The sequence below is a fragment of the Apus apus genome, chromosome 3 (assembly GCF_020740795.1).
Source record: "Apus apus isolate bApuApu2 chromosome 3, bApuApu2.pri.cur, whole genome shotgun sequence".
Classification (NCBI taxonomy): domain Eukaryota; kingdom Metazoa; phylum Chordata; class Aves; order Apodiformes; family Apodidae; genus Apus; species Apus apus.
In genome coordinates, this window is record NC_067284.1 from 43,435,320 (window position 1) to 43,460,894 (window position 25,575).

General features: G+C 49.1%; 2 protein-coding genes across 5 annotated transcripts in view; both read left to right on the plus strand.

Annotated features, from left to right (window-relative positions):
* Positions 1–25,575, plus strand: part of CFAP61 (cilia and flagella associated protein 61) — a 115,119-nt gene that overhangs the window by 87,506 nt on the left and 2,038 nt on the right. For 3 of the 4 annotated variants that reach the window (XM_051614319.1, XM_051614320.1, XM_051614322.1), the window contains one exon: positions 15,731–15,821. In XM_051614319.1, coding sequence (XP_051470279.1) covers positions 15,731–15,821 — 91 coding nt within the window. Of the gene's footprint in view, positions 1–15,730; positions 15,822–18,340; positions 18,513–25,575 lie in introns of all 4 variants that reach the window. The other variant, XM_051614321.1, reaches the window with a different exon arrangement.
* On the plus strand, positions 20,099–22,296 carry INSM1 (INSM transcriptional repressor 1). The gene has a single exon (XM_051614329.1). It carries the CDS (start codon positions 20,099–20,101, stop codon positions 21,509–21,511), a length of 1,413 nt encoding a protein of 470 aa, XP_051470289.1. The 3' UTR covers positions 21,512–22,296.

Here is a 25,575-nt window from a genome sequence, read left to right on the forward strand (position 1 = left end):
AAGATTTCTTTTAAAAAACATTTGCCATGATATGGTAAAATTATCAGTGGTAATGCAAGCCCTTCCTGGAAAGAGCTGTGTCTGAGGAGCAGTGGTTTACTTGACCATCTTTCATCTGAGAGAACTTTTTTGTGACTTTATAACTTTTTCTTGTAAGATTCAGTAGGCTTAACTCATTAAGCTGAACCTGAACAGTCCTTTTTCACTGAAGATTCTGAATCATAACTTATTTCAAAACTCAGTATTTTTGTCACTCAGAATCAAATTTTTAAGCCAAAGGTTTCTAGGGAGATTTTAAATCAGTCCCAATGATAGCCATACTCAACATCTTCCCTGCTTATCTGGTGTTAAAACAAACCCTAAAGTTTATCCTCTAGGCTGTGTTCTTTGTGTAAGGGAGTTACTTCAACTGAAGTTCATAGCTAGAAGCTGTGTCAGGACTCTGCATATTTAGTGGAGGTTCTCCATCCAAATGGCAGGACTTCTCCCACCACCACAGCACTTTGCAGCAGTGAAACCAGTCTTGCAGATTTTTGGGTTTCTCCCCTCTGCCTGCTGTGCCCAAGCCAGCACAGGGAAATCTTGGGGACTCAGTGTTCCAAGGCAAGGACTGAGGTTCTCTCAGGTGGTGGCAGTGACGGAAGACCCTGGATATTTCTAGGCAGCATTTATGTGCTGTCTCCTCTGAGAGAATTTTTCATTGCTTTTAGAAATGCAAACTTAATTAAGTTATTATGGAGAGAGGAGTACTTGAAAAAAATGCAGTCTACCAAATCTTCAATCTTCTGCTACTTCTCCAGAATTTCATATCTTAAAAAACTATCTGGCCTGGAAACTCAAACTTATTCTTTATGACTCAGTGAAAACAAGTGCTTTGGAGGTCAAGCTTGATTAAAAACAAAACAAAACACAACCAAAAAATCAATCCAGCCCTGAGTTTCATTTAGGGGGTAAAATTCTTTGAGCATGTAATTGAAACAGGAGGTAAAGCAGAACTTGCTGATACATCTTATATTGATTTTCATTTTAAAAATCCCTCACAAGTGGTGGCTTGGGAACCTAAATTGTTACAGATAGAGAAGCAAAGTGCCACATTACATAAGCTGCTTTAGAGACAGAAAGCCAAGCACAGGAACAAATGGCAAATTTCTGTCATGATACAAAGCTGATAGTGGTGCCTTAAAAGTCTCCAGGTCTGATTTTGCTGTATTTATAACTGAATTGAAGAAAGGCCTAAATGGTAGCAAAATAGTCAAATTAGACAGTGTTATTTAGGTAACAGTTTGTAAATGTTTTCTGTAAAGGACATGCTGTGGTCCAAAAGAAACTGCAACCTACTGGTTGCAAAAAAATCTGTAAGAAGGAAGCCCCTGATACTTTGAGACAGGGACTTAAGAGTCCCCAGATTCCTGTACCTCTTCCTATAGCTTTTGCACTTCTGCTGTTTCAGTGTCAGAAAGCTTCCCCAGAGTATGCATAAGGCATTGTAGATGGCAAAGGGCAGGGAACTGAGAATGTCTCCTGACATCAGGGAGGGGGCAGGCAGTCAGGGCCTTCAGTGCAGGACGAAAGGTTGGTGTGTGTGCCCTGTTTGAGAACAGTGGCACCAGCTGCCCTCCCAGAGGGGGAGCTCCCTTGGAAAGAGCTCAAGGCTTCACCAGGACTGCATGTGCGGCTCTCACAATTCTTCTGATGTGTTTTGCAGTTCTCTTCCTGCACTCTCTCTTTGTGGTGAGTATTACAGAGACTAGCTCCTCAGTTTTCATATCGTACTGGAAGACAGGGTGAAGCCAAACTTGTGAGGTCTGAAAGCTTCTTCAGCAAAAAAAGTGCTGCTTTATACATTTTGCTTCAGGAGACCTTTGTATGTCTCTGCTGAGAGGAGTGTGAAACTTGTGAGTTTTTGCTGCTACAAGGACTGATTTTGATTTATAGAACATGTTGGCTTTGTTTTACAAGAGAGGAATGGCACACAGCAAATGCAAAGTTCACATAAACAATATATTATCAGTAGGTGTTAGGTAGAAACTGAAAGAGGATGACACAATTGTATGAGATATGGCTAAGATGGCAGATCATTTTCTTTCCTTGTCACAGCTGATGCTGATCAGCAAATACATTTTGAGCACTGGAAGAAACTCAATATTCAGGTTGTGGGAAGGTATCATCAGTCTGTTTCACAGTGTCACAATATGCAAACACAGCTGCATCCTAATCTTTTCTGTGAACGACAAATGTTGCCAGACACCTACACCTTTGTTGTTTGCCCAGATGTGGTTACAGTTATGTGTAGTAGCAACTTTCACACCAGTATCAACATCTGGAAGAACCAATCATCTTGGTTTGGGAATTCTGCTGGCAACACTGGCCTTGGCAAAACCAGCATTTGTTCCCTTTCTCTCTGTTGCTGCATGTTGGGCACACAGCCCAGCCCAAGGGCCTGAGTGTAGCTGCCCTCACCTGCCCTCTCAGTAGCTGCACACATGGGTTACAGAGATGAGACATTAACCTTTTCTGAATGGACAGCTTATTTCTTCATAAGAGAAATTAAGAATGTATTAGCCTGCCTTGCACTCATGAAAGGGACAGGATCCTCACACAGTGCACAAGCTGATCAGGAGATTACAAGTAAGATAAAGTGCTAAACATCCACAGAGATGTTAAATATCTCAGGAGAGTTGAAGATCCCAGTGATGATCTGTTAATAGGATGTCAGGCCAGTCAATATTGTAAGAGTAAGAAGTGCAGCTCTACCTGATGGCAGCACATACACTCACGAGGGAGTGAGCAGCTCCTGCCAGACTGCTCGTGTCTTGGCTGGCCTTTGCTAACCAGGACCTGCATGTAGCACAAGGTCAGGGTCCTCTCACAGCCACGTGCTCACAGGCACCGCGGCCTGTGTGTCCACCTGGTCTGGCCAGGGTTGCTGCTGTGCCACACAGAGGGACACCACATACCAGGTCCTCATTGTATCTCTTGAGCTCTTCGTAATTAGTGATGATGAAGTAATTTTGGACCTGTCTTTTACAGCCTTTAGATGTGAATGTTGTTTAGGATCTTTTGCCTCATTTTTTGATCTCACTTCTCATTAGCCTGTGGCAAAATTCCTGAATTGCAGTTGCCAGGTTTTTCTTATCTAGTTATTTTATTGCCTCCAGTCCTACTTTTCATTGTCTTTATACCTTATCTTTAGATAGGTTTGTTCCTTCTCTTCTTGCAGTTTGGTCATTCATGTTGCTCTGTAGCAATTAACATATACTGTGCTTTAATCTTTGCTCACTAGTTTCTTCTGCCGCTTCTACGCAGATGTGCACACACACATACATCTCCGTTCATCCCAGTCTTTATATTTCTGTCGCAAATGTCCATGCTGTGAGGAGGATAGATTCTCTAGCTAGTTCAACAGGTGGGAGAGAGAAGAGCAGCCCACTCCAGCAACAGAAAGCCCTTCGCAGTCAGCCAAGGCACAGTGAAAGGACTTGAGAGAAAAGGAAGAGGCAGGGGGAGGAGGAAGCAAACTGCCTGTAATCCCCACGTAACAGCCCTTGCACAAAGCAAACTGGCACAGGAAATTGCTTCTTTCAGGAGGAGGCAGAGCAATGGAAAAAGGCTGGCAATATAATGTAGTCTTGTAATATGTAATATTATATCATATATGTATTATATAATATATATAAGTAATATAATAGCATATACACAATACATATACATCTACATAATAGAGTGTTATATAAAATGTACGTATATTTATATATATACAATATACAGCAATAAAAAGTGTTAAAACCTAGCCAGGAAGAAGACTATCTATTGGAAAATCATTAAATTGAAAAATGCTTTAGCATCTCTTGTGAGACAAAGATTGTCTTGAGGCTTTTATGCAGGTAAAAAGTGGTGTCTGTTCTTTTGGCAAGGAATGTGAAAATGCATTTGTTGATTTCTGTGTGTGTGATAAAAAGAAGAAAAGCTGTTTTGGGTGGTGTTCACATGTTCGATAATGATCTCACATGACTGTGTGAATGCAAACCTGCTGTTAGGACTGAATTTTTCTCTTTGACTTTGAAAAAAATCCTTTTAAACTAGTACACATTACACTTACATCCACTTGCAGTATCTTCTAGCAAGATGTGAAGTGCCCTTAGAAAACATAGACTGTGAAAATGTTCTGGTTTGTTAGTTAAGCTTCTAAACTTGCTGGTTTGGAGTTTTTCCCCTCCTCCCTTCTTTGATGGCTATTTTTGGGGGGCCTTCCTATAAGGCAAGAAAGTGCAATGTTCTAATCTTTGGTCTGCATTTAGATTTCCCAGCATGGCATCTAGTTCCAGGAATGGACACAGTGGAACAGCTGTCACCTGGGAGCTAATTTATTTCTGTGTAGCATGCAAATTATCTTTTAAATAATTAGAGACTTCACCTAGCAATGAATTTTCTCACTGATTTGTATTTGGTATAAAAAGTTAACCCCGTGATACCGGATTTCCTGACCATAATATGCCAGAGCCATTTCCAAATTAGTATTAACAACAGGCCCTCAAGATTCAGCTAACTTGAAGAAGTAACCCATTCCGGTTGTGCACGTGGCACAGCAGCTAATGCTAATAATGAGATAAATAACATTTCCTTTTCTTGAGAGAAAAGTTCCATTGACTTCAGTATGAGTGGAACATGATTAAAAGCTGCGGGACTTGACCCACAACCAGAGGAAAGACTGAAATCACTTCTCTTGCTCCATCCTCCCTTGCCCCTACAGTAGAGGCACTTTGTGGAGAGGTGAAGTGGGGTGGTGGGCGTGCATTGCCCTGCCCCAGGGCAGCTCAGAGCACTCCATGGGTGCTGCTGGCCCAGCCTAGCCCATGCCAGAGAAGGAAGCCCCTCAGCTCCTGTTGCAAGACCAACAGTCTGATGCCCCCAGTCACACTGACTATGTGTATTCAGGCTGCTGCCCTTCAAGACTTTAAGTCCATAGATTTATCAGCCTAGCAAACAGGAGCCCAGAAAGCCACCATAAAAGCACCTGACTGTGTCACCGCAGTCACTTGGCTACAAAATGCACCAGCATGCCCCAGAGTGTAATCTCTTAGGGAGTTAGATACTCCTCTTCCATTTTACATATTTTCACAGCTCTCTCAAAGCCTCAAATGTTTTTGAATTTATTATTTTTTTTTTTGGGAAACAATGCTTTTAGCTCTCACAGTTAAACCATCCAACACTGTATCGGATGGAACTAAAGAGTTTTAAAGTTCATTTTCCTTTCTTCTTTAGCAGACAGGTACTATGGACATTTTTAAAGGAGGCCTTGGTGCAACTCTACAGCTACACAGTTAAAATAAATGCTCTTCAGAATGCCTTAGCTGTGATCCCAGTGTTATAGATATGAATGTGATAACAACAGATTTTTTTATTTTTTTTTTTTTAAATAATTGCCTATAGTTAAGCTTCTGCAGCCATATTTGGGCCTGATTGTCATAGCTGTTAGGTACTCCAGCATTATTTGGAGTAGTGTCTGAGTGGGCTCAGTTAATTCCTTAGCTAAACATGAATTATAGAGCCAGTGGTTTTTGTTTCTACCTATACAAACAACAGCTGAGGAGATAGGCTGTTAAGCCAGAAGATGACCACATCCAGTCAGACAGCTGTCTCTTCTGACTGCGCCACAGTGGGATGCACTTCATCCTTCCAACTGTTATATAGGATGTCAAGGCCTACTGGGCAAACTGTCAGGGCCTTGAACAGGCAATATTTACTGACCAAGAAAAGTGTCATCCTCACTTGTCATTGTGCTGCAAGAAAAAGACACCATTGCCATCAGCAATGGTCACCCTTCGATCTGCCTCATGCCACCACAGTAGGTGTACTCAGGGCCTTCAGCTATTATGTTCCTGAGCAGAGAGGTCTTGCATTGCAGTTTTCTGATGTTAGGGCAGGCAAAGCCATGGGAACCAAAGACACAATATCCTAAAGCCAAGGATTTCTTATACAAATCTGTTATGTCACCTGGAAATTTAACAGAATTACTCCTTAGATTTGGAATCCGCTTCAGGAAGGAGTTTTTTGCAATTTCTATTAATTTCCTATACGGTTGTATCTCACACAGGCTGAAGAGGAATTTGAACACCCAAGAGTGAGGTTCTTTCCAACAGGGAAGATTTCTCTTGAAGGAAAAAGAGAGCAAATTCCAGTAGGTTTCATGTGCAGTGTCCCCTTTACCAGACTCCTTTCCGTCCCTTGCCTCAGAGGTCTCTGGTACTCGCTTGAAAGCCTTCAAATTCCACCTATTGCCATAGCAGCAGACAAAAGAAGGGAGTAGGGAGAGAGGTCTGAGATATTTATTTTATTTTTAAGCTTATAGATTTGTTACTGGTCATCAGCACCCCATACTGCTTCACAAAAGAGGAATGTAACCAGCCAGTTACACCCTTTTGTATTCTTCTGAGATGAAGGCAACTGTACAGCAGTTGCCAAGGTATGGAACGTGTCCTCAGAGCAGTGGAATCTCCCTCTGCTGCATCTGAAGTACAAAACAGATAATTAGAGGAGTCTCCAGATACTTGGCAACCAAATGGATTCTCACTGGCATCATGCCTTTAATGTGAGCAAGCCTACAGGATTGCTTCATGTAGGCTTCATTTGACATTAATACCTATGCATGGGACAAAAAGTGATGTAGTGACAAAGGAATTTTTTTCCCTGTGCCAGAACAGCAGATAGGATTCAGTGCTCAGATGTGAAGGGAACAAGCAACTTAGACATGCCTAGATGGGGGGTGATCCACCTCAGGTGTCTGTTAGAAGATCTGTATTTACTGCTGTTAGCAAGGTGATGTGAGAAGAGCCTCGTGCTCCCTGTCCTGCATGGAGCCTGGCCATGGTGGGTGTTGCTGTCCCAGAGGTTGAGCACCCTGGGAAAAATAAGGGATATTCCACACAAAGTGGCACAGCTTCAACAGCAACAGGTAGGGACCATGGGACAGGAGGCTGCCAAATATGCAACAGAAATGCCCAAAGGGAGTCAACCCCCCTGTCACTAAGACGCTTTGGAAAATCCCACCTAGAAACTGTAACAGTGGATGGTATCACAGGGTGTTTCCATAGCTGTTCTCTTCAAAACCTGTTGTTTATGCTCACATTACATTTTCAGTATTTGCTGCACAGGCTAAATGCTCAAAAATATTTTGAGCTGTATGAACATTTTCTTATTTAAAGTAACTGTTCTATCTCTTCTACTTCAGTTTACAGATTGTAGTGCTGTTTGCATTAGGCTGAAAGTGATTTATTAATCAGCATAATTTAATGAGAGTTTAAGCAGAAGCACCATACTGGCTTGTTTACTGATGCAATTCTAAAAAATGTCAACAAGATAACAAATAAATTAGGAAAGGGAAGAACATTTGATGTTTTCAGTATTATTTGTAAAAGGACTAGGTAAAGATATAAGTTTATTACTCATAGCCTAGATATTTGGCTATTGTTCAAACATTAAATGCATGGTACATAGGCTATTTCTAAACCAGACTTTCAAAAATGAAGAGTGATTGTTCATTAAGAGAAATACTCCACTGCACTGCTGTCTGGAATGTGCTGGATCCCATACCATTAGCACCCTGTGATTGCATTTAAGGGATTCCACCTTAAGCTTTTGTTCATCATGCAGACGGTGAGACTTATTTTCAGCAGCAATGAAAAAAAACAGAAAGGAAATGTGGCAGGTAGTGAGCGTGGCTGAGAGGGACTAATGCCACTCAGTACACTTTACAGCCTAATTAGAGGAAAAATTGTGTGCTTTTTATGAAGAGAGAGTCAGGATAAGGAAAAACAAACACATGAAGGGATATCAAAGCACCAACAGCTTTTTTCCTAGCAGAATTAAATGCAAACCTGGAGGTGGACTGGTAAAGCTGCACTTCCACAGCAAATCAATATAAATGACAGACCCCTTTAGGTGGCTTTAGATTTCTATATATATTAATGTAGTTTTTAAGGAGCAGCTAATGAAGAGCTACGTTACTAAGAAACCCCATGACCGATTTAGCCAGTCAGCTGAGTCTTACCACATTAATTTGCAGGCGAACCTTGCTGATTCGTATTAATAATTATGCAAACCATTATGAATGATTGAACTCTGAATTCATAAACAAGTAATTGCAGAAGAGCAATCATACTACTGCACACAATGTATTTGTTGATTGTGAGTCAGATTTAATTTCCTTTTAATTGTTTTCCATCGTACATTTTGTGTTAAATAGTACCATGTGGAAAAATGCAATAAACCTGGCTTCAGGGTCAGCCATAACTTTCTTATAAAAAGAGCAGACAGCGATGTTTTTATATCCATTTTAAAGAGTTTAGAAAGTTAAAAGAGCAGTTCAGTGAGAATCAGCTACGCAGTAACTGCTGCTATCCAGTAAAGTATGTAAACTTTACCAGTAAATTCTGGTGCTGAAATAATGAGAACATCTCTTGAGAACACTGACTATAGGGCGGGACTGCAGTATCTCAACATGAAGCAGGTGTTGCCAAGATCTGCTTTCTGATGGTGTCTCCAGGTAATGGCACTTCATTGTGATATGTCCAGGATATTAGAAATGCAGAAGACAGAAATGATTTATCAGTCCTGATGGATAACGGGCAGAGGCAAAGCAAAGATGTGGGCAGGAAGTACACAGTGCAACTCGTGCCCCATCCCCTGCAGTCAGCAGGTCTCTGCAGTAGCCCCAGTGATCCCAGTGGGATCGGTGCAGTCCTCGATGAGGTCTGGATTCAGTGGCTGTTTTCCTTCTGCAAGAACTGCAGGAGTAGTTGCACTGCACAATCACTGGTATGGCAGCTACAGGAAAATGGGGGTTGTAGACCAGAGGTTTTAAACTGGTTGTCATCCAAACAGAACACATGGCAAGTTTGGTCATAGTTCTGTTAAATGTGGTAAAAAGCACAGGCTTCCTTTCATAGAATCATAGAATTCTAGGGGTTGAAAGGGACCTCGAAAGATCATCTAGTCCAACCCCCCTGCCAGAGCAGGGCCACCTAAAGCACATCACACAGGAAGGCGTCCAGGCGGGTTTTGAATGTCTCCAGAGAAGGAGACTCCACAACCTCTCTGGGCAGCCTGTTCCAGTGCTCTGTCACTCTCACAGTAAAAAAATTTTTTCTGATATTCACCTTAAACCTCTTATGCTCCAATTTGTATCCATTACTCCTTGTCCTATCACTGGTCATCACTGAAAAAAGCTTAACTCCATCTTCTTGACACTCACCCTTTACGTACTTGTAAACATTGATGAGGTCACCCCTCAGTCTCCTTTTCTCCAAACTAAAGAGACCCAGCTCCCTCAGCCTTTCCTCATAAGGGAGATGTTCCACTCCCTTCATCATCTTTGTGGCTCTGCGCTGGACTCTTTCAAGCAGTTGCCTGTCCTTCTTGAACTGAGGGGCCCAGAACTGGACACAATACTCCAGATGCGGCCTCACCAATGCAGAATAGAGGGGGAGGAGAACCTCTCTTGACCTACTAACCACACCCTTTCTAATACACCCCAGGATGCCGTTGGCCTTCTTAGCCACAAGGGCACATTGCTGGCTCATGGTCATCCTCCTGTCTACCAGGACCCCCAGGTCCCTTTCACCTACACTGCTCTCCAGCAGGTCAGCCCCCAACCTGTACTGGTGCATGACATTTTTCTTCCCCAAATGCAAAACTCTACACTTGCCCTTGTTAAACTTCATCAGGTTTTTCCCCGCCCAAGTCTCCAGCCTATCTAGGTCTCTCTGAATGGCAGCACAGCCTTCTGGTGTGCCAGCCACTCCTCCCAGCTTGGTGTCATCAGCAAACTTGCTGAGGGTACATTCTGTACGCTCATCCAGGTCATTGATGAAGATGTTGAACCTTTCAACCAGTTCTTGATCCACCTCACTGCCTGATCATCAGACCCATAGTTGATCAACTTATCTACAAGGATGCTGTGGGAGACGGTGTCAAATGCTTTACTGAAATCAAGATAGACCACATCCACCGCTCTACCATCATCTATCCACCTAGTAATTTCCTCATAGAAGGCTATGAGGTTAGTCAAACATGATTTACCCTTGATAAAACCATGTTGACTGCTCTTGATGACCCCCATGTCCTTGATATGTCTAGAGATAGTGCCAAGGACAAGTTGTTCCATCACCTTTCCAGGGATGGAGGTGAGGCTGACCGGTCTATAGTTACCCGGGTCCTCCTTCTTGCCCTTCTTGTAGACTGGAGTGACATTTGCTATCCTCCAGTCCTCAGGCACCTCTCCTGTTACCCATGACTTACCGAAGATGATAGAGAGTGGACTTTCTGTGATTTACTTATCAAAAAGTAAAAAAGAAGTATCAGCCTATGAATTAGTGAACACCAGCATTATTTTGTAAATCCACCCAATAAAGTAAATCACAGATTCATTGTCCATGAGACTATTAATTTCAGTAATTACTGGGTCAGAGCTATAATAATGAATTTGACAGGAGTGACTAAAATGCATGGACAAACGCGTGTTCAGTGAGCAGAGCTATAGAGCAAGGAGGTGAATAGCTGTCTTGCTCCTGTGCTGCTGATTCAACATTTGCTTGACTGTGGAGGGGTTGTAAGTGAATTTTAAGAAAGTGCAAACCAGGTAACATTTTGCATTCTTTGTGATTAACAGCAATGCTTTCAGGTGGTATGTTATTGTATTTTATACAAATTAGTCCTGCTTTTTACTTACATCAGCAAGCTGTCTTTCAAAAGTATTGGTCAGCTGATACTTAGCGGGAAATGTTCAGTGGTTTTAGTTATATTGTCTTTATTATCATCAGTTAAATTACACTTTCTGATTCCTGGAAAAGCCATGCAACATGTATCTGGAAATATTCTATATATTTTACTGGAATCATTACTATCTTTCTGACTAAGAGTCTTTAAAACATCCATATGTTGTTCCCAAAACAACACATCTTCTCTTTTCCTGGGAAGATGCGATGTTTCTTCTTCCATGCACCTGTGTTGGAGAAAAGACTTTTGCTATTCTGCAAACTGTGTTTGAGAAGTAACATCAGAGTAACTTGGAAATAAAAATTGCACTGCATCCCAGCACACTACAGTACTCTCCTCTCCCTGCTCCCACGAAGTGGAATTCCCTGCTCTTCATAGGCACTCCTGGCATAATTGCATTGTACGTCAGCCCACGTCAGCTGCTCCTGCTTCAGCTGTCTGTCCTAGTTGGGTTTATGGTGTCTGTAAGAGCAGCAGCTTTCTTCTCACTTGACTAGACAGTGGCAAAACCAGGAAGGAATGAGGAATATACTGCAGCAAAGGCACACCAGCATTTGGGTGTTGTTTTCCATCATGTGCCAAAAGTACTGATGAGGAACTTGGATTCCATAAACTGCCAAAGACACTGAAGTTTAAAGAATCCAAAGCTGCTAGGGAATGACCTGGAATATTTGGAATTCTGAGTATTTGAGAATCCATAAAGTATCTTCCAGATGTATCTGATACAGCCTGGAGATTCTACATCTCAAGTATTAACTTTCTCCTTAAAAAGGAAAATTAAACCCAGAAAAATGGACGGCTTGACAATTCCACCATGTTGTACTAAGGGCTCTACACTACTTACAGATTAACAGGAGATGAAGTTTCTTCATGGCTCTGCCTTATATTGTGGACCTTTGCTACTCTGCACATGCCCCATCCCAAGGAATGGGTGCCCACCTGCCCCTCCAGCTTCTGGAAATCCCAGCCTTGTCCTGCTCTCAGGGCAGAGGGAAGTTCCCAGCAGCACAGACAAGGAGGCAGCAGTGAGGGCTGCCTGCTTACGGCCACAGTTGACATTCCTGTGCTTGGATCCTGCGGCACAGCGCAGCATCTCGGCGCTCCGGTAATTTGATAAGCTCACCTGCAGGGAGGGATTATTGCACATGGTTTAATGAGCCTCCAGGACTGCATTCCCAGGGCTAAGGTGTGCCCACAGGCCTGTCCACGCTGACACTGGCTATCTCTGCCACCATCAGGCACAGGGAAGCAGCAAGAAAAGGAATGGAAGTAATTAAAAACATATTAGAATCCTCATATTAAAAAGAAAACAACTATTTTTCAGGCTGTAATAATGAGATTTACTTTCACACTAAGAGGAATGAGAAAATAAAACCTCTTTTAAAAACTGGTTTCCAGGTTCTTTTTGCCATGTTGGATACACTGCTTTCAGACTCTCTTTCCACCAGAGATAGTGGTTCTTTTTTGAGAGGATTTCAGCTGAGACTTTCCAAGGCAAGCACCCAATATGAAATATGTACAGACAAAATCAATAGTGGTCCTCAGAAGCCCATCTTTAATAATATAAGTGGAAATCAGTCAGGCCTTGCGTTGCTCCATTTTCACAGGGGGGAGCCCAGCTTGCAGAAGCTTGGGAAACATGGGAGTGGTGTGACAAAACTGGCCTATGTGAGTAGGGCAGTTATGCCAAGCTTGCAATAAAAGATTAGGTCTACCAGAGTAGATAAGCTCATGCTACAGAGCTGGTCTTCACCTTTCTGCCAATACTTTCTTGTAATAGGATTTAAAATTACTTAGAAAAACTTCCATTATCTTTTTTTTTTTTTTTTACTTTACATCTTGCTTTTCGGTTTGTGGTTGTACAAACTGAATGTGTTATTCTGAAGGGGTTTTACTCAATTTTAACATTTTCTGCCTGTAAAATCTTGCTGTCAGTGATTCATCCTATGCATTTAGACCTGACTTGGAGGGCAGAAACTGCCCAAGGTGTGTGTCAGGTCCTCGCTGCCTCCACTCTAGAGGGCCAAGTCACACTGCAGGTGTACAGCTGCTTCAGGATTAGCTGTCACAGAGGCAGAAGTCATGTTCTCTGAAAGTGCTGCGTAGTTGCAAATGAAATGGGGAATAAACAGATCTAGCTCTTCAACTGAGAGCTGTGCAGATGCATGCTCTGTTTTTGCTTGCTAGCAGTGGCAACTTTGTCTGTCTGATTTAACACAGTATCTCTTGAAAAGGAAAAGATTCCGTGTCTTTTGTACGGACCCCACTAAACATTTTCCTCCTCCTTCCCTTTCATCTAACTTGGGCTACACATCACAAATGAGGCAGAACAGACTTTAAATATTGTTTGTCAATGAAAGGCGAGACCAGCTTCCTAGCAACAAAAGGGATGTGGCTGATTGTCCTGAAAAGGAGACCATTTCCTCCTGTCTCGTTACAAATGCCTTCCCATGATAGCTTCTGTCGATATAAAAGTCCAACAGCAGGGGATCCCCCCGTTAGGAAGTTACCAAGTCTGAAAACCCGTTATGCTCCTGGCAAACATTGTCATCTTGTACATATTTAGCCTGATCGCTCTGGCAGGTTATGAAAGACTAAATGGTGCAAACACATGTGGCAGATGCCGTTCTCCTGATAGTGGAGGAGCCTTTGAGCCTCTGTTGGTCACATGCCAGCTTCATCCTGTCTACTGAAGAGCATTATACTTGCAAGCCTTCTACAGCTTGCCCTGAGGGACTGCTGCTGAAGTGGTAATAAAATTCAGAACGAGCCTCAGAAAGTCAACTTGTTGGTTTGGCTTCAAATGGGCTTTTTCATTATTAAACTTCCCTTTAGCAGCCATATGTAGCTCTGCTTTCTCAGAAACACCATGTGCCCCACTAGAAAGGTGATTCTAACTGGAAAGATAAATAGATAAAAACATAGGGCCAGCAAAGAAAGTGGATTGTTTCTGTGAAGCGTATCTTTAAATTGCCTTTGGCGGCTGTGATTCTTTAGGTGAAGGGAAGCAAAGGGAATCTGGTAGTGAATGTTCACTTGGCAGCCCATCTGGAAATTATGGACAAGACATTCTCCATTCCCCCAAAATGGGCATTTTATTTGTATCAAATATCACAAGCTGAGTGACGTGTTTAAGGTTTTGAGCTCTAAATCTGTGAATATTGACAGGAATAGCTAAAAATGCAGTTCTGGAGTGGTTAACAGTAGCAATAGCAGTAATAGTAGTAGTAGAATCCCTGTAATATTTTATAAACATCATTTAATGCAACATCTCAGTGAGGCAGAGGAACAGCTTAGCCAAGGTGAGGCAGTTGGAAGATGTGCCTCAGTCAAGAGATAAAATCAGCTTATCAGAGTTAAGATGCCAGCTTGAAAACAAAATATTTGACTAGTGGAACATGGCCTTTTAGCCTTTAATTACCTTAATGTATGATTGTGTAACACCCCTCTTCTCCCTGCTTTGCTGTCTAATATCAAGATTGAGTCAAAGATTTGTGTTGGGTGAAATTGAAGAGTTTTTAAATATTTGGGGAATATCCTGTTCTTCTCTAGCTCTCTGTAGATGCTATAGGTATATAATTACTGAAATAAAGACACTTTAAACTGAGCTCACCTTTTCTAACATAGAAAAGCTGACCTTACCTTTTCAAACATGAAGTGCCCTGGGCAGGGCAGCACTTACCATAGGAAAAACATGGTATTTGTAATGGTGTCAATAAATATTTATACTGTGAAACCATCAGTGATGGACACCATGCAAATCCAGGGGAGGCAGCCCCAGCCAGCCTGCCACGCAAAGAGAAATGCAGAGGAAGGGCACAGTGGGAAGGAGAACAGAGGTTACGATGGGATGGGCATGTGAAAACCAGCAAAGTTATGCCAGGTGCACAAAGGTCAGGAACTGTGCAGGGCATTAGTGGGAGTGGGAGGGGGAAAATGCTGCCATTTGACATTAATGAACAAAATAATCTTCTGCAGCAAGGAAACGGCACATTAGCTTTCTGTAGGCAGCTATGTCAGAATTATTAAACTCGCGCAGCACCTTTTAAGTTGGTTTATCCAGATGGTCCCTGAAGGCCCTGCAGCTGAGCGCAGCGCTGGCGCACGCGTGCCCCGAGCAGCGGGGCTGGGTGTCCTGCTGCCGCCCCTGACGCACCCGCTTAGCACCTCCTGGGTGACCCTGCTGACATCCGGTCGCTCGTTGCTGGGGTGAACGTGGTGCACCTCCTGACTCCTATGAGCATGAACAACAGTTGCACACAGAGCATATCCCTGAAGCTGTAAACATTATTTTTCCTTGCAGATGAAGGAGAAATAAATCCCAGCTTTGCAATCTAGCTGCCTCCAGTTATATTTACAGCTTTGGGGTTCTGTCTTCATCCTTTTACTCCTTTTTCACACAAGAATGCTGCCATGAATAGTGCCACTGAGAGAAAAAGTTACAAGAGCTTCCTCCTAGAATAGGTTCAATTTAGCTTCAGCGTACTACTGCAAAGAACATATTGCAACACCGTGGTGGCCTGTTTTTCTGGCCTTTATTAATCCAGAAACCTTAATGATGAACAACATTTGTGTCATTGTCTACACAAATTTAATTTGTTTATGCAGCAGTTCAGTTAATCCTGCAATCTGCTTTTCTCAAATGAGGACAGATAATGGAGACACCGTTCTTTACAGGTCTTCAGGCTTTTAAATTCTGATAAAATCAGGATTCTTCACTGGGTCTTGCCGCAGCTCTGAATTAACCCACTTTAAATGTAATTACTGAAGCTGGCTGTACATCAGGAACATCCATTAAAAGAATTGATTGACCATGCTGTGACAGGAGGCATTTTATGAACAAACGATCATGATGGGTCCAGAACTGTAATTTATAAAGACAAAAAAGCAGGTAAATACTTTATTAGTGGTTAATGAGAGGTTCACAAGATAACTAAATTTCTTCTTTTTTAACCAGCTACTTCAGGGAATCTTGGTCCATGGCCATCTATCACGATCGGTTTATTGATCTCAAGAAGGAACTGCGCCAAATCCTGATCTCGGAACAGGTAAGAAAAATGACCAGTGAGTGCATTTTGTTATTTAGGCAATTTGTTAAGTGTTGTTCACTTTATTTTCTTCTCCCATCTTTCTCCTAAAGCTTTATGTTTCTGTTTAGCTATTTCCCTATGGAAACCTACACCCAGCAGATCCTACACCTCACAGGGAGGTCACTGAGCACAGCATATTGTTCAGTGTCATTATTTGGGCATGTTTTCAAATTTGCCAGTAGAAATTCACACTGCTTTTTTTCCCTTCACAGCATTTTTGCATTATATGTGTAGTTCAGTACAACTACCCAGCAGAGTCTTGGAGGCTTTTTTGTTCAGTTAGCCCCCCTTTTTTTTTTAAAGTTTCCTACCAAGAATGCACTACAGGACATCCTAAACCTGTCTCAGCTGAGCCCATGAGAGGTAGATTTTTCAACATCTACCCACAGGGAATGGGTTTTGTAGCCAAAAGAGTGAAAGCAACTGCCTTTTCAGTGATAAGTGGATTTCCTGAACAAGGATGAAATTAAAACATTTGCTAATGCTGTTTCCAGCTTTGCCCTTAGCACTGCAGACAGAGGCACAAAGTCTCAGCAGCCTGTAACTCTGCCTCTTCAGAATCCAAAAAGCCACCGTGCCCCACGAAAAGAACTGCCAATTTCCACCAACCCCAAGAACTGCCTCCCCCAACCCGATGAATTTCTGGCTGATTCCAAACTTAATTTTCAGCCTGGATCTCAGTGCTTCCCACCCACTACTTGGGACCAATTCACCCTCTCATTGCTCCTGCTGCTTCTGCTTTTGTTAGCGCAATGAAATTCCCTCTGACAGCAGTATTTTTTAAGTTCTCGCCCAGAGAGTTTTTTAACTGTGCAGAAAACAAACAGCCAACTGTAAAAAGGTGGCGGGGTGACAAAAGGAGGGATGTAGCCTAGACAGTAGCCCACCCATTTCCACGGCCCAAACCGGCGTACTGGTTGTTGTCTGTCAGCTGCAGCCACGCGCGCTCAGCCCCTGCCTCCTCCCAGAAGGGCTGGAGGCAATTTTCCTCCTATTGTCATGACACAGAAAGTGCCTCGGCACAGTTTTATTTTAAACTCTCTTGGAAGGCATCTATAAAAGAACACAGAATGGAATTCTGTGCAGAATGGGAGGCCTGATGAGAAGTGTTTTTCTTGCCGTCATTCAACCACAGTTCGCATGCTGTAAGAGTGAACAACTTTAGAGAAAGGGGAATTGGTGTCCCACAAATTAAAGACTTGCTTGCCTTACCCTTTTCTTGTTGCAGTAGCCCTGACACACAAAAATAGTCTCACTGAATGGACTGAAAGCTCCTCTGTGAGCCAGAATTGCTTACAGAACACAGGTGATGGTACCTGCTTCAGAATGCAAATCTGTCTTTACTTCTTGTATTTTTATTTTTATTTATTTTGCGGTGATTTTTACTGTATTTCCTAAATGTCACACTTCTGTGACGTTTATGTCGCGGGTGTTCCTTCTAGGCACATTACCCATGTGCAGTAGGTACCATGCACATACAGGGTATACCTGAAGTGCCTGCAGGTTGGCTGTGTTTCTGTACGGAGCAAGAGCCTTTGCTTCCTGTTGCTTGTATTCCAGATCACTTCAGCATGCAGATGAGCTAGTACTGAAATGTAAAGAGGAGGGGAAGTGGACCTTTAAAAGAAAAATTTAGGCACTGTGAGTGTAAATACCCAGGAATCAGACGTTTCTGGTTACAGTTTCCACAGAAACTGAAAATAGGTCTCTTGCATTTTGGGATAATATTTAGGGAAATGTTCACTAGTAGGTAATGCAGGCGTAGAAAAGCCCATTACAGCTGGGACGGAGACTATGTTTTTAGCCTGTGTATTGAAGTTGTCACCCTGATGCTGCAATTGATGCAAGTGTGACTCCTGCACGGGATGCTCCTGCCTATTGCCGGAAGCCGCAGGATGGGGCGGGCAGTGTTTACCCTCCCGCAGGATCCCAAACATGTGTTTGTTTCCGCGTGTGGAGCTCCAGCGATGCAAACATGCAGATGGTGGGGCTGGGTTTTTGCACCTAGATCAGCTGCCGGAGTATGGTAGCGAGCAGGGGGCACACATGTGCAGCACCAGGGTTTCTGGAGAAACGCACTTGTCCTTAGCAGGAAATCACGGGCTGGCTGTCAAACTGCAGCTGGGCTCGCTCTGAGGAGTCGGTTCCAAGCAGCCGGTAAACTAGGCATCGCGGGGAATTTCCTCCGGGGAGTGCTAGAAACCCCTCGGACAAGGCCGTGGCTACGGCCCGGCCGCCGCGCTCTCGGCTGGCAGCGCCGGTTGAGGGAAAGCCCGCGGAGCCGGTAACTGTGCCGGGCCCTCCCGGGGGCGCCGCCGGCCGGAGCCCCGGCCTCGGGGTGCGCCTAGTGCCGCCGGTGCGAGCCCCACTCCCCGCTCTGTCGCTGCCTCCCGCGTCTCAGCCGCGTTTGCGGTCCCAGCCGCTCCCGGAGGGCCTGGTGAGCCGGGACGGCTGAGTCTGACGGCTTTGCCTTGCAGGTGCCCGGGCTGCCGCCCGCCGCCGAGCCGCCCCCCGAGGATTCCGCCGAGCAGAGCCCCAGCCCGCAGGCGCTGCGGGAGCCAGTCCTGCGCTTCCTGCGCCTCCACCGCGCCCAACTCCCCATGTACGCCCAGGCCAGGACCGCCGGCATCGGACCCCCCCCGACGGCAGGTGAGGCGGCAGCGCCGGTTCCGCCCGGCAGGGTCCCTCCCCTCCCGCTTTCCTAGAGCCGCGGCGGGTCCCGGTGTGCAGCCCCGGCAGGGAAGGGGGTCCCGGTGCGCAGCCCCGAGGGACGCGGGGGGCCGGAGTGCAGCCCCGACGGGGGCTGGGGGAGTATCTCGGCGTGCAGCCCCGGCCGCGGGGCAGCGTTTCGGCGTGCAGCCCCGGCGGGGGAGGGGGGCACGGCTCTCGGTGTGCAGCCCCGGCGGGGTGGGCGGCGGCGCGTGCCCCGCGGGCCCGCAGCTGTATGCTAATGCCCCGCAGGCCGCCCCGCCCCGCCGCACGCCTGTCCCACCGGGCGCGGGGGAGGGGGACGATGCGTGGGGGGGGGGGGTCGCTTCCCCACCCCCTCCGTCCGTCTCCCCCCGACCCTGCTGCCGGGGCGCCCGGGAGAGCGGCGGCCCCCGGTGCTGGGCGCAGCCCTCCCCGGGCTCCCCCTCCTTTGTGCCGCCCGCCGGGAGGGTCGCGCAGCTTTATGCTAATGAGGCGCACAAAGGCGGCGCGCGGGGGGGCCGGTGCTCGCGTGCCGCCCGCGTGCCCCGCCGCCCCCCACAAAGGCCGGCGGGGGGGCCCGGGGGGGGGGGGGGCTGGGGGGGGGGCGGCCGGCTGCTCGCCGCGGGGGGCGGCCCCGCTCCTCCCCCCTCGCCGGGCCACCACCTGCGGCGCGCGGCCCGGCCGCCCCCCCGGGTCCCCGCGCAGCCCCCGGGCCGCGGACAAAGGGTTAAGGGGGAGCGGGGCTGAGGCCGCTGCTCGCCTCGCCGCGGAGCCTGGCGCCGGCGCCTGCACCTGCCGCGGGCTCGCCGTGCTGCCGGGGGTGGGTGCGGACCCCGCCGGCCTGGCGCATCCTCGCCGGGCCCGGGTCTGCCGTTACACCGCGCTTCGGCCTGGGGGGCGCGGGGGACCGGGGGTGGCCGCACGCCCGCTGCTTTGCCTTGCGCCGAACGCTTCGTGCGGGTACCCGAGCGCCGGGCCGCCGCCGCGGCGGTGCGAGGAGCCGGGCGGCTCGGGGGGGGGCTGCCGCGGACGCGCCCGCCGGGGGACCCCGAGGGCACCTGGCACCGCGTCCCCTCAGCAGCAGGGGGCATTTCCCTCACCGAGGTGGCCGGGCGCGTGCCGGCGGGCCCGTTCGTAATCCCTCCCCACTCGACAGACCCTTCGTTCAGCACCTGGTGCCGCCGGCGGACAAAACCCACCCGACGGCAGGAAGCCCCCCCCCCCGCCCCGGCGTCGGCAGCCGCCGCTAACGCGACTTTCTCCTCCTGCTGCCGCGCCAAGTTTCCGTCTCCCCGCGTCCCCGGTGCCGGCCCGTCTCCGTGCGGGACAAGAGCGGGGGCAGCAGGACCCCCGCGCCCCCCCCGCCCCGTCCGGGTCCCGCCGCCCGCCCCGGGGCGGCACACAAAGGCGCGCGCGTGCCGCGGAGCGTGCGGGGGGCGGGGCCGGGCGTGTGCCGCCGCGGGGGGGCGGGGGGCTCAGGTGCACCCGCCCCGCCCGCCGCCGCCGCCGCTGATTGGCCGGTGCCGCGGCCGCCGGCCCGAACAATGGCCCCGGCCCGCTTAAAGGCGGCGGCGGCGGCGGGCAGGGCCGGGAGCCGGGGCAGGGCCGGGGACGCCGCCGGCGCGAAGATGCCCCGGGGCTTCCTGGTGAAGCGTAGCCGGCGGCCCACTCCGATCTCCTACCGAGCGCGTTGCTGCCGAGAGGCCACCGCCGGCCCGCCGCTCCCCGCCGCTGCTGCTGCCGCCGCTCCGCCGCCCGCCTGCCCCGTCGCTCCGCCGCCTGACTCGCCGCCGGTGCCCTTCGGAACGCCCGATGCCGCCGTGCAGGCGTTGTACAGCCCCACGCGGCCCGTCAGCAGGGACAAGTACCTGGAGCGCGGCTTCAGCCTGGGCTCGCCCGTCTCCGCCGAGTCCTTCCCCGCCCCCGCCGTGCCCGGCACCATGGACCCGCTCCTCTTCGCCCCGGCCGACCTCAAGCTCTGGGCTGCTGCCGGTCACGCCGATCCGTCCACCGGCCCCGGCGGAGCCCCGGCCGCGCCGCCCGCCCCGGCCGCGCCGCCCGCCTCGGGCCGCCCACCGCCCGCCAAGCGGCCGCCGGGCGCCGGGGAGCCCGGCCGGCAGAAGGCCCCGTCGAGCAAGAAGGCGAAGGCGATCCGCAAGCTGACCTTCGAGGACGAGGTGACCACTTCGCCCGTGCTGGGGCTGCGCATCAAAGAGGGCCCGGTGGAGGCGCCGGCCAAGGCGCGGGGAGGCTGCGCCCGGCCGCTGGGCGAGTTCATCTGCCAGCTCTGCAAGGAGGAGTACGGAGACCCCTTCGCGCTGGCCCAGCACCGCTGCTCCCGCATCGTGCGGGTGGAGTACCGCTGCCCCGAGTGCGACAAGGTCTTCTCCTGTCCCGCCAACCTCGCCTCCCACCGCCGCTGGCACAAGCCGCGCCCGCCCGCCGCCAAGGGCGGCCCCGAAGCGGGCCGGGCGCCGGCAGAGGAGCCGCCGAAGGAAGCCGGGGGCGGCGGCGGGGGCAGCGGCAGCGAGCGGGACACGCCGAGCCCCGGCGGCGGATCGGAGGCGGGCTCCGAGGAGGGGCTCTTCGAGTGTCCCCGCTGCGCCAAGCGGTTCCGCCGGCAGGCCTACCTGCGGAAGCACCTGCTGGGCCACCCGCCTCCGGCACCGGGAGCGGCCCCGCCGTCGGGAGCGGCCCCCGAGCCTGCCGCCGAGGAGCCGCCCGCCCCGCCGCCCGCCGAGTGCCGCCTGTGCCCGGTGTGCGGGGAGACCTTCCCCAGCAAGAGCAGCCAGGAGCGGCACCTCCGCCTGCTGCACGCCGCGCAGGTCTTCCCCTGCAAGTACTGCCCCGCCACCTTCTACAGCTCGCCCGGCCTCACCCGGCACATCAACAAGTGCCACCCCTCCGAGAACAGGCAGGTCATCCTGCTCCAGGTGCCGCTCCGCCCCGCCTGCTAGAGCCGCCCGTGCCTTGCCGGGGCCCCGCGGCACCGGCACCGGGGCTGGGACCGCGAACGCGTCCCGCGGGCTGTGCCTCGGACTCGACACACGATTAGCTTTAATACGGCTTGTGAACTGCTGGAATCTGGCTTTACACTTACCTTCCGGGGTATCTTTTTGTTTTTCGTTTTGTTGGGTTTTTTTGTTTGGTTGGGTTTTGTTGGGTTTTTTTTGTTCGTTCGTTTCGGTTTTTATAAATGTGAACAGATCAAACCGCTTGAGGAGAAGTGAGAATTTCCTTTAGTATAGCCACAAATGCCTTGACTCTGCTGTTGATGGTCTCCAGAAATGCTGTAGAAACTGCCTTAACTGTGACATGCCAACTTTCTGTTCGTTTTGCCCTTACTATGGTAGCTCATGAGTTGACTATCTGTATATGTTGGTTTGAGTAATTATGTTATTTATTCGTTATTTATTTATATTAACTATGAAGAATGATATTATTTGATTGCCGATATTCCGATGTGCTTTTTTGTCTCCCCCCCCGCCTGCCATTTCACTGTGCGTTTTAGAAGATCTTTTTTTTCTAAAGGGATCTGCTAAAAAGGTTTTAACTTTTATACCTAGAATAACACGATCTGAACCATTTTATCCTGTGCAACCGACAGCTCTTACTTTTAGATGCAATCTCTTTTTCTACACACATTATTTTCTTAACTGTTAGCTATTTATAGAGTTGCTTCAATAGAACTGTTTCAACTGTATAATTATTTACTATTCAAATAAAATATTTTCAAATTCAAGTGTGCCCCTGCTCCCTCCTGCTTCTCCCTGCTGGGCTGGCCCTGAGGGGCTCTTGTCGGGGGGGCTGGGTCCAGGCTCTGGACTTCAGCTGGCCAGGCACCCTTGTAGGCACCTGCCTGCTCTGCACCTTTTGATGGGATTAATTAGAAAGGAATTAAAGGAGGGGAGGAGAGCAGGGTGAGGTATGTCCGGTCCCAGGGGAAGGCTGCCTCACTGTGTGAAGGAGGGCGCAGGGCTGCTGCCCCACACCATGGGCTGAGCACTGGCCCTGCACTTGTCACCAGGCACAGACTGTCCCTGTGCTCTGCTTCTGGTCCTTGGGAAGAGCTGTAGAAGAGCTTTCAGCGAGCTTCCCTTGAAAGCATTGGCAGGGAAAACACTGGGAAGGGTGTCAGCTTTGAGGGAGAGAGATGCGGAAAGCTGGGAGACAGCCTTGCCTGCGTGACGATGTGCTGTTTGCTTGGGTGGATTCCCCTGTGCTCAGCACACTGCAGTGGGGGGGTAAGGGGCCCCCTAAAGCAACTGCATCTGCTTTCACTGGGAGCTATGGAGGCTGGTGCCAGGGCGGCCAAGCTTTTGCATGCATTTTTGGAGGTTAAAGCCTGATCCTGCCTGCTCTCACTCTGCCCTGTGGTGGGATTTCTGTAGCATCTAACACGAACAACAGGTTTTTGGCAAAGACTCCCATCTGGAGCAGAAGACTGAAAAAACTTGCAAGGGAGGGGGAAAAGGAGGTGCAAAGCACTCTGTTGCACCCTGCCAGGGGACAAGTGGCTGTGTCCCGTGGCCTCTGGTGTAGCTCAGCATGGGACATGCATAGTCCTGGGAATATTTTAAGCAGCAGTGGCTTGGGCCACCAGCTCTGATATGCCTGGGGGCTACAGGGCATGGCTCTGTACCTGGGAGTTATGTGGGTCTGGGCAAAAAGTTGTTTTGTTTTTTTTTTAACAAAAAAATGTTGTAACATCAGTGTGAGTTGGCAAGATGTGTGCTGGATCAGTGAAACCCCTCTTACAGGTGTCGTAGCACAGCCGTACGATCTCTCCCTTTCCCGGCAGGAGAAGCTATGGAGCCAACCTCATAGCATGCAGGTCTGCTTGGCAACCCTAAGCACAGATAACCTTGTCACCTACCAGCATGCTAAGGGCTGAGTCTGGGCTGAGATGTCTCGGCTTGGGTGTTTTGACACTCTCTGTTTTGGGGACAATAAGACCTTTTGGTGGCTGGATGAGGTTCCCAAACTGTTCATGTGCACTCACCTAAAGGCTCTTGTCTGAGACGCAGCCACGTGCCATGGGAAAGGCAGGTGACCTTCTGGAGCTTCCTGCAGGAAAGCTTCCCAGGACATGTCTGCATATTTTTTGATACAGCAAAGCTTCTAGAGAAAGAAAAGCTAGTTTTTGTGGTTTGGGTTTTGTTCTTGTTTGGTCAGACTAAAAAGTACCAAAGCCAGTATGCTTCTGTTGCCTGGATTCCTAGGAAACCAACTGCGTTATACCGGGACTGACTTCAGGTCTAGGCGAAGCTGTGGTTTTAGCTGTAAATTGATATGCTGAAAAAGAGAACATGGCCCCAGCAGCCTGAGAGATACGGGCAGAAAACATGCTTGGCAAGAAGTGTGGTTTTGCCTTTGCTGTCTTCCCTGGCTTTGGAAAGCCCCAGATGCTGGGCTGTCACAGCTCTCTGTGGGCAGGTGGGCTGGTCTCTGTGCTCCCCGAGGGGAGTTTGCCAACACACGTGGTGACCCTCTGGGGCCACTGGATGGCATTTCCAGACCGATGCCCAGCACATCTTCAGAGAGGCTCCATCCACATCTTCACAGCAGTACCCCTGCCAGAATCTTTGCTCTAGGCATGTGGCTCTGACAGGTCAAAACCAACTGCTTCATGTTTGTATCAGTTTCCCAATAGTCAAGTAAATTAATGCTTGTCCCTGTAGGAGTCGGATAAAATCTGCTGGGGTCAGAAAATGTCACTGTCAGGGCAGCCATCAGCACCCATGCTTCTGCATCTTCTGCTGATGGGAACGTACATTGCAGTGGAAAGTGTGATTAGGGACGGCTTGTGTCTTAGGGGGAGTAAGGAGAGGTGAAACTGCAGTACTTTGAACACTGAGCTCCATCCACAAGGACCCTGGAAAGCAGGAGATTCACTTTTGGCATTGCCAGGCTGCTGCAGCCTTGGCCGAGGCAGCTGCTGGGCCATTGGGCTCCCCCATCCTGTCACCCGTGCACCACTGAAGACTCTTGGAGAAGGTCCTTAGCAGCATGAGGCACCAGCTGCCCCAGGGATTTTACGGGGATCAATCCACATCACGGCACTGCAGTGTGGGGCACTGCCCCACTGCTGTGTTGACGCTTGCTGCCCGCTCCCAGGAAGCCTCCCTTGGGCAAGATTCTGGGGAGGGATCAGTCCCTACCGCTGTGCTGTCCCACCGCCCAGCTTGTGGGACCTCAGCCCAGCTCTCCTTTGCATCCACCTCCACATCCATGAGACCCTCAAGCCTGTTTTTATCCCAGTGGATGTGTTGAGAGCTGAGTGGCGTGGCTGAAACTCGCAGTTTCTGGGAATGCAGGTGTTGCCTTTTCGGTGCCACGGTCTCGCCATCCGGCAGCGCAGGCCGGCCAGCGCTGTGCAAACAAAGCCTCCTGCTGTCAGCTAACAAATCAATTTGCTGATGACTCGCAATGCATCCAGCAGAAACAGGTTTGGGCACCATGGAAAACGCTGATCCTACCCCAAATGTGACGCAGTTCCCAGTTCTTGGAGGCTGTTGGCGTGCAGACGCAGAGACTGCCTGCTCTCTGCGCATGTGGGCAGGGATGTTTGGAGCCTTCCTGCTCTCCTAGCACACAGAGCTGAACACATGGTCCAAAATGGGTTGTTTGCAAACTGGAAGGAACCAGGGAGATGAGTTACAGCAGCCTTCGAGGTTGGTAACAACACCGCTTGTGCTGCAGAGGTGGCAAGAGGCTGGGAAGAGCTTTTCCTGTCTGGGACATCAGTGCTGCTAGCAGAGGAATGGGTTTGGGGATGCTGCTTCTCCAAGGTCCAAGGGTCAATCTTGTAGCGATTTTTGACATCAACAACATGATCACTCGCAGCCACGAATGCAGTGGGTACGTCCCTTGGCTGTCTCGCTTGGAGGGCTCACTGGGAGACACGGCTGGGCACAGGTTTTGGGGGCTGGCTGGGCAGCAGCCGGGCCCTACTGAGCATCCTCTGGTCTGCTGGGGGGCAGGTGCGTGGGAGGAGATGTGGTGAGCCCAGAAACGGCTC